The sequence below is a fragment of the Perna viridis genome, chromosome 8 (assembly GCF_037379345.1).
Source record: "Perna viridis isolate PV_CMFRI_1.1 ecotype Kerala chromosome 8, ASM3737934v1, whole genome shotgun sequence".
NCBI lineage: Eukaryota > Metazoa > Mollusca > Bivalvia > Mytilida > Mytilidae > Perna > Perna viridis.
In genome coordinates this window covers 15,108,984-15,123,393 of record NC_142452.1, presented here as the reverse complement: position 1 = coordinate 15,123,393, position 14,410 = coordinate 15,108,984, and the positions used below count along the sequence as shown (strand labels likewise).

Sequence of the window (14,410 nt, the reverse complement as noted above, 5' to 3'; positions counted from 1 at the left end):
GATTTGCAAACATGTATCCAACACCATTTACAAAATGCAAATCTTTTTAGTGGGTATGGGGTACCATTCTTTCGCCTTTATGGCTTGGAATACGTTAAGGTATGCGATGCCTTAGCTCATTACATAGCTTAGATGCACGGTGGACCCTTCCACCCATGGACTATAAAAATTCGATTCCATTTTCCCTATATTTGGTAAGATTATAGAGATATTATATATTGTAAGATATAGACCAATTGGATCGTTTTTTGGAATATATTGTGTATAAAAATAACAAAAATGAACATGTTGTAGTTTCACAAATCATCATCTCGCTAAAGCGAAAAAAATAAAACTTAAATGTGTGCTGTTCAATCTTTATTTCTAAACATTATGTTATTAGATTTTTAAAAAAAGAAGATATATTGTTGCTTTTTTTCTGTTTGTTTATAGGATGCCTTTATAAAGTGAAATTCTTTTAATTATGGATTTTTGCAATGTTCGGTGACTTTAGAGGCTGTTATTCAAAATCATGAAATATGCGTTTCATAGTACCTGGTCTACTAAATTTGTAATCAACAACATATTTGTCCAGTGTGGTGGACGTGTTTTTCAAGAAACGGTCGGAATTCCAGTGGGAACAAATTGTGATCATTTACTTGCTGACCTATTCCTTCACTCTTATGAAGCTGACTTTATAGCTGATCTGATCAGAAAGAAAGAATATCGTTTGGCTAGATCCTTCAATCTCAGTTTCCGCTATATAGATGACGTATTATTTTTAAACAATTCTAATTTCGGGGATTTGATAAATCGCATCTACCCAAAAGAACTTGAGATGAAGGATACTACAGACACTGTGAAATCAGCATAATATCTTGACCTACACTTAGAAATCGATGGTAAAGGAAAACTATTGACCAAACTTTACGACACTCGTGATGACTTTTCATTCAGAATCGTCAACTTTCCTTTCATCTGTGGCAACATCCCTTCTGCACCTGCGTATGGAGTGTTCATATCACAACTCATACGTTATGCCAGAGCTGGCCGAAACTTTCCTTTACCATCGATTGCTAAGCGATTTCTAAGCGTATGTCAAGATATGAAGCTGACTTCACAGTGTCTGTAGTATCCTTTATCTCAAGTCTTTGGGGTAGATGCAAAGTATTAAATCCCCAAAATTAGGATTGTTTAAAGGAAATACGTCATCTATATAGCGGAAACTGAGATTAAAGGATCTAAAACTTTCATAAACCTTGTTGGCAATATGCAGGAAATGTAAGCTGCTCAACTATATATTTGAATGACAAAGCAAATCTGTGTTCAATTGATACGTTTCACGTTCCTTCCTGGAGTTGATACACACGAAATAACTAAACGTTTTATGCGATAAGCTTAATTGAGCCGAAGGCCACGAAACACATTTGTACTGCATATTGCCAAAGAGTTTGTGAAACTTTTAAATGTCTTCAATTCGATATACAGCAACGTCTATCGTCTGAAAAGAACTGATCACAATACATGGAAAATGTGGAAAAAATCAATCGAAACATTGTAGGATTCTTTTCAACATCCATCTCTTTTTCGTATTATATGACAACCTGGATTATCATTTTTCATACATGTAACTGATGAAGAAAGACGAAAAACAATGTTTTATCAAACTTGTAATGTATGAATGTTTCAGATGATAACTGCATTCTCAACGTCTTGCTCTGTTTCTAGAAAGGTTGTACGTGCGTGTGTAAAAACAAAAATAAAAAAAACAAAAAACAAGGTCACAGGTTATGACGGACTTGTGACGTCGGTGTACAAAACATTCTGTTTAGAACATTAAATGTCAAATTAGTTAGGTTGCTACCATGGTTCAAATCATTAATTTATCACTTTTTCACTGTGTGTTATATAATTCAGTTTAATTCACTTTTTTCATGTATCCTTCATATTTGCAAATGGGCTTACTTCAAGAAAGCTGATCCACATTATTCTTTATTTTTTTCTAAAATCATTAAATTTAATAGTGCTATGTCTGGGGTAATTCCTCTTTTAGCAAGTATGTGCTGATCTTCCTTAGCTATTAGCAGAAATAAAACTCCAATGCATCCATTTAAAAAAAATATTCGATACAATGTATTAAAACACTAGCTATTGCAATTCTGACAATATTTTAGTCTGATTCGCAGCACTAGTTGCTTTGCTTGACGAGCATGGATGTATTGGTAAGTACACACAGTATAGGAATGTGTGTGTAATAAAAATGACCATGCACCTCTAAACAGTTAAACATTTTTGAGTAATTAAATTAGTGTTCATCTTTTACCCCTGACACAATATATCAAACGCCATATAAGGTGATCAAAATAAAAGTTTGAACTTAAAGGGTTTATTATTAGCAACATTGTTCAAAACATAATATCAATGTTACTTGTTACAATATGTACAAATATTTTTCTCCATTCATGTCATGTCATTTAAAACGTTGTATCTCTTTTCTCAATTTTTTGTTGGTGTTGTATAAAAGCAAAATGTCATAAAATTAAATATAATTACCAACGAAACTACGTTACTAATTACAAACTACCCCTTCCGATGAAGTAACATTTCAGGGGATAAAATGTACACAAAATTGAAGTAATGATTTAATAACGAAATACTGGCTTGCAACACTTTGCTGGACTTTGATCTTTGCAGCTAAACTTAAAAATCACTTCAAATGAGACACACCTAATTGAATTAGCTTCAACACATGTTACTTTAAGCTGTAACAAGAAATGGAAACGTGGAAAGAGGAGCATTTTATCTATTTCTATTTTATTGAAATTGGTGAAAATGTCAAAATACTTTTCAATATTAACGAAGCACTGAATGAAAGTAGTAATAAAAGATAAACTATGTAATATATATAATGAATGTATTTACAAAATATTCATTTGTTTTGGGGGGGGATGGGTTGGGGATACAATTTCCTTGCCAAAATATCCCCAGAACGTGACGAAAAGATATAAAATTGATAGAATATCAGAAATCTGGTAAACTTCATGCAATTATTTTGTCCTTTTAATGATAGAGTTATTAAATGTTTTGCTTTTTCTCATAAGAAGCTTTATCACCACATGATCTTTATTTTTGGAGTATACCTTTATATGTTACCTCAGCTGTTTCGAAAGACATGTTAGGTTTCTAGATTTAAACAAACTCTTGTCCGCAAATGGTTCAAATTCATTCCTCATTTGTGTCTGTTTATTTTATTTCAACTGAATTGAAGAAGTTAAATACTTAAGTAGTACTCTAGCTAATAATCATGCAGAAGATGCAGAAAATAAAAATTATCTCTTAAGGGCAGACTGGTTAGAATGAATACTGATCGATTTCATCATATTGACTTAAAGAAAATTAATTACAAAAAAAATGTGTAACCTTGTAGTGTATCGTATATTACATGATTTGCATGATTCTTACAATGAATGCTACTTAAATATTTTGTATCGCAATTTTAAGATGTATCTTCTTGAATGATGCATTCATATGAAATGGTGATATCTCAGATCAACGTCTTTAAAACATCATTTGGCTAATGGTGGTGTGCTTACTATAGTCCATTTCTTGTCTTTTTTTTCTACTGAGAATCATCCTGGTCGGGTTCTTATGAATAGACGTATCTATACTTTTCATATTAATGTTCCTTGTTCGTTTATAATATAAGTGGAAAAGTATACGTTAGAATTTGCTTTTTGTTAATACCAATTGTGAACTTTGGAATAAATTGCTTATCAATGCTTTCCAAATTTTCCCATTATAACACTATAACAAGCATTTCATTAGTTGCTGTTGTTAGCACATGGTATATTGAAGATATTTGGATTCACGGAAACCTTATTTTAACATTTAAAAGTGGAATATGGGAGTCAGACACATTTAATGATTCACAACTGGAAAATATTTGTTCGTGCATAAAATGGTAATGATTCCAAATAAATAAGAAGATGACAAAAATAACACTAGAAAGAGATATATTGTTTAATACGTTGAATATAAGATGCTTTATAAAAATAGCTTATAATGAATTTCATCTTTTTAACATTAAGATTATATAAATTGTATTTACACATTATTAAAAGAAAAATCTTTCTTTTCATTAGTTGATGAAACAAGTCCAGACAACACGAGTGTTGAAAGTAAAATCAAAAAGTCAAATGCATGGAAAATTATTTGTGAAACGTGATGCAATTTCCTGTGTGTCTACTACACAATATAGTTGACACAAGTCGGAGAGTAATCAAGGGAACCAAGGTTATAGCGGTAATCAAAAGAATGTAATCCAGGGACAAAGACCAGACATGGAAAACAGACATACACAACAAAGAACATAAAGTAACTAAAATCATACATACAAAGTAACAAAAGTAAATGAGCAACTCGGACTCCACTAAAAACTGGGAGTATGGACCAGGTGCACCGGTAGGGTAAGCGTCCTCTGCTTTTCTAGAAACACCCGTCGAGTTGCTTATAAAAAGTCAAGTCCGGGGTAGACAAACGAGGGAAGGAAAACTATGACCAGTTGAATAAATCAGTTTTCATGGTGCTGATGGATACACCATAACGATCCACGAGTTCATGATAACGACCATAAAACTTCTACACCAAAAATAACACTTTAACGTTTTAATAATAATCAAACGAAACGATGGTTGACAATTTAGTACAACATATTTTGTTGATAAATTATCGATTAAAACACATGACGGTAAGTGCGCACGACCAATGATTTAAAAACATATCAACTCTGCTTTATACACTTTATCATCAATAACCTTCTGAATAGTTGGGGCCCGTACAGGTCCGGGTGTTAAAAGAATAGGCCTACAGCAGCGCTAAACTTGTCGTGAAAGGCGACTAAGCAATGCTCAGAATCCTAGCCGGGGGCTGGGGCGCTCTGCCCACAGAGCGACTGGGATGTGTGCCCCAGGTGGTGGAATGGGATACCCCTGGCGTGTTGCATGCTTGGGTAGTCAGGCTATATACGGAAAACCTGACCGCAAACCATAGTGGTGCACCGTGTTGGGAAAGATGCCACGTTCCCCGCACGTTCAAGAACCCTGCTGTGGTATTCTCCCGGAGTAGGAACCACAATGCTCCGCCACAGGAGGCTAAATTGCCCGACCCTACCCACCTCCCCCTATTTCCAGTGACAATAAAAAATTATTGACCCCAATGTCCTTGTGTCCCATCCCTTTTTCATTTCATCATCATTTCATGTCCATTGTATCATCAATTTCATGTTCATCGTCTGAATATAGCTGAAATATTGCTGCTCGGACGTTAAACCCCAACAAACAAACTGAATAGTTGGGCGAGAAAAGCATTTCGTCTTCAACCTATGTGCGTTGCTTCATTTTTCAGCTAGACATTTGTACTTGTATTACTGGTATCAGTACAGAAGATAATGGCGACTGTTTAAAACTCAAGATTGCGTACCAAAACGAGTAATAGAGACCTTTTTTTTAAAATATGACTTATTTTAATGTTCGTGAGACTGTTTTCTGTGTGTATGTGGTTGTTAGCTGCATTTTATGCAGAAACGGTAATGATGTTATGATTTTGGTTCGATTATTTGCGTGTAATTTTGTATTACTACTATTATCATATCAAATCGAATACCAAAGACTGTAAATAAAATGCTGGTTAAATAATTAGATTATAAACAAGTTATGTAATACTAAAAATCATAGACAGTATATCGGCATAGATTCACCTGATTTATAGGATATCAATATAAATAATTCGACCTCAATTGGCAAAGTGCTTGCTGGTGTATGTAAGTAATAATCGAGGTAAAAATAAATTTTGTCTTTGAATATTTTATGACCACATGATCGTAGCAAATGTTAAACAATGTAAAAAGGAAATTATGATTAGGATGCTGAAAAATATATACATAACACTGGGAAAAAGATGAGAGCAAAACAAAAATAATAAAAAAATACAAAGGCAAAAACAACACATGAAACATAATTACCGAAACTATAAACGCACAGGTAGTAACAAAAATGAATGAGTAACATAGACTACAGTACAAACTTTGGGTATGACCAGGGCCAATGGTAGGATGAGCATCCTTTACTTTTCTAGAAACAAATATCATGTCAAATTAGGCCAATTGAAATTACAAAAACAGTGTTTATAAATATAAAAGGAAATGAGATAGTCCTCCGCCAAATGACAAGCAACGAAAAAAAATAACTTCCATAGGTCATCACAGGTTCTCTTATATTTACAGACACCAATATATTAGTGGTTCGGCAATAAATTCCATTTCTTAAGGTCTGTGGTATAAAACTATTTTTTGGGGTTGCTCTTAATTAAAGTCCTCCAAGAATCATATTTTAAATTATATGAAACAAAATTTAAGTTTCGAATTTTGCGCTCTTAGCATTATCTGATTTTTAGATTTAACAATATTTCATATATCTTTTACAATACTTTATCGTATTAATAGCAGTATTATTTCATTTTGCTGACGTTAGATTTTTGTGCTTTCTGTATGCAATAATTGGCTTTTTTTTGCCCATCCTGGAAGGATCTATTCTCTACCAAAGACGTACAGAAGTCCAGAAAATAGTAAACGATGCCTACAATACAGATGATAGAATATTATATGGTACTCCAGTCATATCGCAATCATGGTGAAATTTTGAGAGTATTTGTCATTTTGTTGATCACTTTCTTGTACCTATTATGTCACAACATACGCATATTAAAGGCTCTACACCATGCGTCAATTCGCGAACTCATTACACACTGTCTACTAGTTACCTACGAAAAAAAAACAAACAAACAAACATGTAAACGAGTTGTCCGATCAATTAACTTTAATCAACAGCAGGGAAAAAATCATACACGTTTTTCGATTACACAAAAATCCTTTGACATAAAAAGTGCACTTACAAAAGACCTGACCTTTTTACTGAAACATATTTTAAGAAAACAAATATTTTCGAATTTGAAAACAAACTATTCAAACAAGAAATAGAATGGCTATAAAAGCAGTTTCAAGTTCCAAGATTTGTGACGTTCTTTTTAGCGAAATGTTTGAAAATAAAATATTTTAAACAACTCAATTTGACCGCACAGGTCAAATTTATTACTGAAGACTTTGTCGTGATGATAGATTATTTACCTATCAAGGAAATAACCATGAAATTAACAAACTTTTCAATAAAGCAAACAATTCACTAAATGCAATGTCCTAGATGTACGGATATCTAGAGGTAACAAAATGATACCTTTAATATTTTAGACATGAAAACATAATTCAAACCCACAAATTGGTTCTCATTATGCAAATAATTAGTTGCCATAAGTGACAATGTATTTAGATATGACCACATACCTAAACCGACGAATTCGTTCTCATTTTGCAAAGAATTAGTTGCCATAATAACAGAGTATTTGTATTTTATACGCAACGTTTAAATCACAAATAATAGAAAGACCCTGGAAAATATACAACCTAATTTTAAACACAAATTAATAGACAGCTCTATAGGGTGCATTGGAACGGATATAGAAAAACAAATATCGTTGACAATTAAAAGTTTCTATGAAAGTATACGAAACAGAATAGTCAAAAATTGATGGAATTTTGTTTGATCTGAAATTTAACACTTGCTTTTGTTTTAAATAATACAAAAATAAGTCTAGGAGGACCTTGATGAGAGCTACATGGTATTTTCGTTTTACATAAACAGAAAAGAACCATCCACTATGCCCTTCAGAAAGGTTATTTATTGCCAATACACTTAATTAGTGTCGGGTCCGGCAATAAATGGATGTGTGGAAGATTAGCAACAATTTGTATAAGATAAGCCTCTGTCTTCAATAATGGACAAGCTGAAAAAACTCCTAAAGTGAATGATGTCAATCTTTTCATAAAAGATGAGAATATACCTTTTCTACAGGGAAAAACATGTAAACGAATAACAATGAACATAAACAGCAACCACTGAACAGGTTCCTGGCATCGGAGAAGCACAGAAATTATGTGCACGTGGCCAGTTAAATATGTTTGTGAGCGCTAAATCCTCCCCTTACCTGTGATACTGGTGGGAAAATACAACAGTAAAACAAACGGTAAAATATATTTGCTCCGAAAGAATATACGGTGTTTCTGTAAGCTCATCCAAACCTAGAGGCAACTTATTATCACACCTCTTTAACTCAGACAAAAGGATCAATAAAAAAAACCACGTCAAACAGTATTCAATTATCACATATCATAAAATGCCTACGACAAACAATATTTTTGTGCTGATGTCGAGATACTCAGTATTGGCAGGAAGGAGGGAAACATGTAATTGGTGAGTTATTACTTTAGATATTAAAAAGAGAGTCAAGATTAGTACCAACGATTTAACATAGTTCAAAGATTTAATAATGATATGGTGAGGATAACCCTTACGGATATATGTATTTGAATATTTTTCCAGACTAAAATAATTCCACTTTTTTTAAATAACGGAATAAGTTCAACCAAATCATCAGCAGTGTATTTGAAAGAGTCAAAAATGACATAAAAGTGTCAATAAGTATTACGAAATTTGTCCGTTAGATCAGATTTGGAATGATCCTTATGAACAGTGGCCTTAAAACGAAATTCATTACAATACAAAAGTAGATCTGCTATTAAAGGAACACACTGTATGACCATCGGAATTTCTTTATACTGCGAATAATTTGTTATCGCCGAAACGGATATACATGTTGTCAAGAAAAATTTAGTAATTTAATAATGCCCTAACAATCCCGAAAAGTATATTTTTTATTTCGTTCTTTTGAAAAAAATGACCTTTCTTTATTTCAGCAAATATATTTCTGATATGTTTTGTCAAATTCCATTTGATAAGGTAAGAATTTGTTTGTTTAATAAGGTAATGTAAAAGTGTGGTGTAAGGTACACATGTATGGAGAAATCATAACTATCCACACTCTCTACGGGTTTTTCAAAAACAAGCAACTTTTTCAAGACTTCTGTCGAGTTTTTTTCTCATTCACAAAAATCTTTAAAGAGTTATGTTCATAAGATTCATTACGATAAATTAGAATAAGATCCTTTATCTTAGTGAGCGAAGTGGTTAAAACTACATAAATGTAAGGTGTAGTTAACTTACTGGACGCTAAGATGAAACGGAAATTGAAGGGATTATTGTGTAATGTAGGTAACTAATACATGATAGGGACTTGCAAAAATTCAGACGGGCCTTCAGCTTATATGTGTCAGGACTGTCAGATATATTTTTTCTATTTGACTATTTGACGAGTACACGGCTTGATATACAGAGGAATTCATAATTTTATTATTGAGTTAATTCAATAAGTATTGACGCCACATCACTACCACATTATTGCTGCTTTGTCTGCCGGTACAAATACGAAATAAAAACGGAGTTTCTGAAATGCAGATTTAACTCATGAACATTGATTAGGATTTCTGTTAATGTTGAAGTCATCTTCTCAAAATACTTTTAATCTTGTGGCAACGTATATTGTAATCTTGTTTCAACAATTAATTGTACAGAGGATAAGCGCGGAACAATCTGATTATACTCACAGCTATCTTTTTAACAAATCCTTTCACGTGGTAGTAGAGACGGATTTATCTAAACCGTCAACGAGTTCATGATATCAATCGTAAACTATTTAAAGTGATACCTTTAATCGTGTGGCAACGTGCAAATGTATTATAATCGCGTTTCAAACACTTATTTGACAGACGATTTGCGCGGTACACTAACATCTATATTTTCAAAAGAACTCTCACATTAAACATTCCAGAATTAAGTGGCATTTTAATTCAATGATTTCAATTTAAAATAGTTCTTGTATAAAAGTTGTCAGCATATGTACACACTTTGTGAGTATGTTTAATAAGGTATGTACCTTATCAAATTTAACTTAAATATACAATACATGTTCATGGATGAAATATCTGTTAGCCACGTTTCTTGTGACTTCAAAGTAAAGAGTTAAACATATTATTTCGAGAATTTGAAGTAGTTGCAGTATCATTATGTCTGCCAGACTCTATGGTTGAGTGAGAGCTTCTATTAGAAGCGTTCCATAGTTCATAACTATTCTTGCTCGTGTTTTCACATGTCTCGGTATAACTTTCACTTGATAATACATCTGATATACATGATACGTTTGCGATACTGTTGTCTTTTTGGCCAATTGTTATGCCTTGCATCTCTTTACACCCATGTGGCATCATACAATAATTATGATTATTCCTGTCAAGGCTTTCCATATCTTCATACGAGTTCGGATATTGATAATCGTCTACTACATCAAGATATGATGGAATTGAGGATGATGAGGAGGAAATGGTTCTTTCATGATTTGCAGAATTTCCAAATGCATTTGCACCAACTAATTCCTTTCTGACTTCCATGAAGTTGAATGGTGTACAATCCTCTACAGATGCAACGTTTTCTTCATTAATACTTTCGTACAAAGAGGATATATTTCGGAACTCATCTGATTCTTGGCGTGAGGAGATGTCGTTCGTATTGCTATGTTCTGCATCGATTCTTCTTTTTATATTATTTTTTCTCCATCGGCGCTTTCCTACGTTTACTAATGCTACACCCAACAATGTCAAAATCAATGTTATTCCTGAGAGAAAAACTCCAAACAGGTATATGTGATTTAAATTCGTTTCTAAAAAGGTTAAGAAGGAAAAGAAAAAAAAATATGCAAGTAATAAGTTCTTTAAGTTGTTGTCTTACAGATTCGAATGACTTTCAGAAATCCTATTTCGTATAATTTTGTGTTGTTTTGTTTTGTTTCGTCTTTTTATGTGTTAATTATTGTCTTTTAGATGCTTTTGTTTGTACATGTAAGTTTTTGTTTTCATACTTTTATTCCTTTATAAACTTTCACGTAGGCGTCTTATATTAATTCTCCCAAAGGTATAAAGAATGACATTGTCATTGTTTTATAATGGCAGTTGTAAGGAGATAAATGAAAATCCATATATTGACTTATAAAATACGTTAATAAGGTAATAAAAAGGCAACAAAATGAATTGGGAGATTTTGTTTTTACCTTTTGAGGGCGTCTTTCCATATGTTACTGATTCACGACCTGTGTCGACTACGTGATCAAATGCTGTCGTTACTGACACATATTCTAGAGGTATGGGCTCATTCGTTAATGCTAAATATGAATTGTACTTAATTAATGAATTTAGCATCTTCATACTGGTGTGGTATTTTTCACTTCGAATCTCTACACCATTGCAGTTTTCAAGTCATTAAGTCTAAGAAGCGAATTAGTAATCTTTCTTATGTGTCAGTTTTCAGAGAACAATGTTTAGTAAACGAGGAACAACTGCAGAGAATTACTATTAATATATGACCATTTCAAAAAACATTTTTGTTAATCACAACAGTATAATGTTACAATTTTGATACCTTAACGTTTGAACTGACATAAACAATGGTGTGTCAATGAATAGTAGTGACCCATGTATTTCAATCCCTTAATGTAGGAATGAATGCTTAGTATGCACCAAAAAGTGTTTTTCAATTAGATTATCTAACCATCATGTAAGTTTAGTTTACTACCGTTCATTTTACTATCTGTATATCTATGGATATTTAATGTTGAATTTCGTCTTTCCATCTCATATACTGGTGTTGCTAAAATATATTTAAGAAATAATTCATGGAGGGTGTATATTTGTAATCATTTCAACATGGGTACAACATTTATATTCGATTGTTTAACACCAAGCAACTACGCGATGTTAAATGAGAATATAAATGCCAAATCCATGATGAAATAAAATCTACCCCCTAAGGCATTATTTTTTTCTAATATGACAAATACGGTAATTTTTGCCCTTAGACGTAACCAAAATAACAGCTGTTCCGTATAACCTCAACCGAAGTTTGATTAATTAAAAAATAAACCACATATCCAAGTAAACCATCTATTAAATAAGTATCAGTTTAGTATTAGATAAAGTTTTTGAATGAGTGTTTTGTCTCGACGCGACAGCGAAAGAAAAAAGACAGTACGCAGGTGCTAAAGATGGGGTTGTACCGACATATACTGTTTGACGATATGAAGACGTCATATCATAATTTCAATTAGTTATGTCTCATAAATACGAATTCATTTGCTACAGGTTTTTCTGTAATCTTGTTACAACTTATATAAATGTTGCTATAATTTTTTTCTGTAGAAATTTAAAAAACAACATTTGTAATTGATAACACAGTATGTTGCCGGGCAGAGTTGGGGGTACGTCGACTTTGTAGTTTATCGATAGAATGTATACCAAATAATTAATGTATTTAAACGTTATATTGTAAAAATAATAGTCTAAATACAGTTAAACTTTGATCAATAAAAATAGTATGTCATGTAAAAAAACATTAGTAAGGTAATATACTGTATCTGCGCACACAAAATTGCGAGCTATTGGTTATTTTCACTAAAACCAGTCCATATAAGTTGATTGAACTACTACAACTTACCCTTGTTAATGGTAACTGTTTGTTTCGTTGTTGTATAACGTAAAATCCCAAAGGCATCCCATGTTGACTGCTGTTCAGTGGAGGCGTGCAATTGTCCACCTGAGATTGAAAGGAAAGGTAAGCCACACGTAGTATGAGTCAATTATGATTTTAGTTTTTTTTTTCTTTTGACAGGAATGCTTATGGTATCGAACTGTCGTGTAAATTTCGTGTGCGAAATTGACCTGTTCAAAATACAATGTAACCAAATCTTTATTTATAGTCACACTGTTACAGGTAACTCATCTTACGAGAAAACACATTTTTTTACCAATGATTTGTTATTATTTTCGCAAAAGTTAATAACTTTTGAAAACAAATACAATAAAATAATTCTCATTAATCAAAAACAATAATTATATAAGATGACTGTACCTTGCTTTTGAGTAGAATGAACGTTTGCATATGCGATGTCGCGACTTTGTCCATGCTCGCATGTCCATATTCCGTCTGTATCATTCTCCAATTTTCCGACAATGGTAATGATATCTCCAGTCAATGTAGCATTAAATATCAATGACCAGTTGTCAATATAGGTAAAACAGTCAGGGGGATGAAATGGGATACAACTTGCAACGGTTATATTGTTTGGGTTATATATGAATACCCTCAAACTCATATTTCTCAGTTTACACCTCAAAACAATGTCTGTACCAACTTTTTCCCACTCGAATCGTATTTTGATGGCATTTTCTTTCTTAGTTTGGACTGAAAGAAACAGTACCCGACAATTACTCGACAAATCAAGCTGATTTATTTAAGTTTCAGCAAAAGGACATACATTTTGTTAAAAATTAAAATTATCAATGAAGCTCTCTGACAAAAAGAGCAATTATAAGCGTAAAGTATTGCTCAAAATGAATGAAAATTATACTAATTATTGTCACTTGCTTTAAATGTTCAAAGAATATTACAAATTATAACTACTTGAGAACAGTAAGTGTTCCTTTTGAAATGATCAAATAAGGTTCAGAAGTTCAAAAGTACTCACGTTGTATCACAAGGTTTGTGTAGGGAAAAACCCTGCTAATACTTAACAAATGTTTCATTATTTCAACAACAATTATTTTTCTCATTTATTATGCCATATATATATGAGACTATATGCTCTTGGGTCGCTTGTGACAGGAAACCGGATATAAACATTTATAGACAGGCACCATTTTAAGTAGAATTCATATTGTACTTGTAAATGCATGCAAAACACTTCCTTATAAATTGCGCATTTTATTCGTAATGAACAGATATAAAAAGAAATATTTCCTGATTGTTTTATTGTTTGTTTAAATAAAAAAAAAATTAATATGAAATAATAACGGATGTCAGAGAGTTAAGGGATATTATTCAATCGTACGATGTATCCATCTGCACCATGAAAACTGATTTGTTCAACGTGTCACAGTTTTCCTTTCGTTTTCGTCTACCCTTGCACTTTTATGAGCAACACGGCGGGTGTTTCTAGGACAGCAAAGTACGCTTACCCTACCAGTGCACTAGAACATGATCCCAGTATTTAATGGAGTCCGAGTTGCTCATTTACTTTCGTCAATTTGTATGTATTAATTTAGTTACTTCATGTTCTTTGTTGTGTGTTTCTGTTTTCCATGTGCTCTTTGTCCCTGGATTCCATTCCTTTGATTTCGGCTAGAATTTTGGTCGCCGAGTTGCTCATAAAAATCAAGTCCGGGGTAGACGAAAGAGGAAAGAAAAAACTATGACACGTTGAACAAATCAGTTTTCATGGCGCAGATTGATACACCGTAACGATCCACGAGTTCATGATGACGGCCATAAAAATTTAACAGTGATGACCAATCTTGTATAACCCTGCTGTAGAAGCCTATTTG

General features: G+C 32.7%; 1 protein-coding gene across 1 annotated transcript; it reads right to left on the bottom strand.

Annotated features, from left to right (window-relative positions):
* Positions 1–8,757: 8,757 nt before the first annotated feature.
* LOC148609475 (uncharacterized) lies at positions 8,758–13,667 on the bottom strand. Its single transcript, XM_088541903.1, has 6 exons — positions 13,555–13,667; positions 12,939–13,271; positions 12,525–12,623; positions 11,607–11,681; positions 11,086–11,196; positions 8,758–10,698 (listed from the first exon to the last, which is right to left on the bottom strand). The coding sequence occupies exons 1-6, from the start codon at positions 13,637–13,639 to the stop codon at positions 9,992–9,994; spliced, it is 1,410 nt and encodes a 469-aa protein (XP_088398029.1). The 5' UTR covers positions 13,640–13,667; the 3' UTR covers positions 8,758–9,991.
* Between the last annotated feature and the right edge of the window lie 743 nt (positions 13,668–14,410).

Coding starts and splice junctions, on each gene's coding strand:
- LOC148609475 (XM_088541903.1), bottom strand. CDS start 13,639: ATGAGAAAAATAATTGTTGTTGAAATAATGAAACATTTGTTAAGTATT. Junction 13,272..13,554: donor CACAAACCTTGTGATACAAC/GTGAGTACTTTT, acceptor TGTTTCTTTCAG/TCCAAACTAAGAAAGAAAAT. Junction 11,682..12,524: donor AACAGTTACCATTAACAAGG/GTAAGTTGTAGT, acceptor AATATATTTTAG/CAACACCAGTATATGAGATG.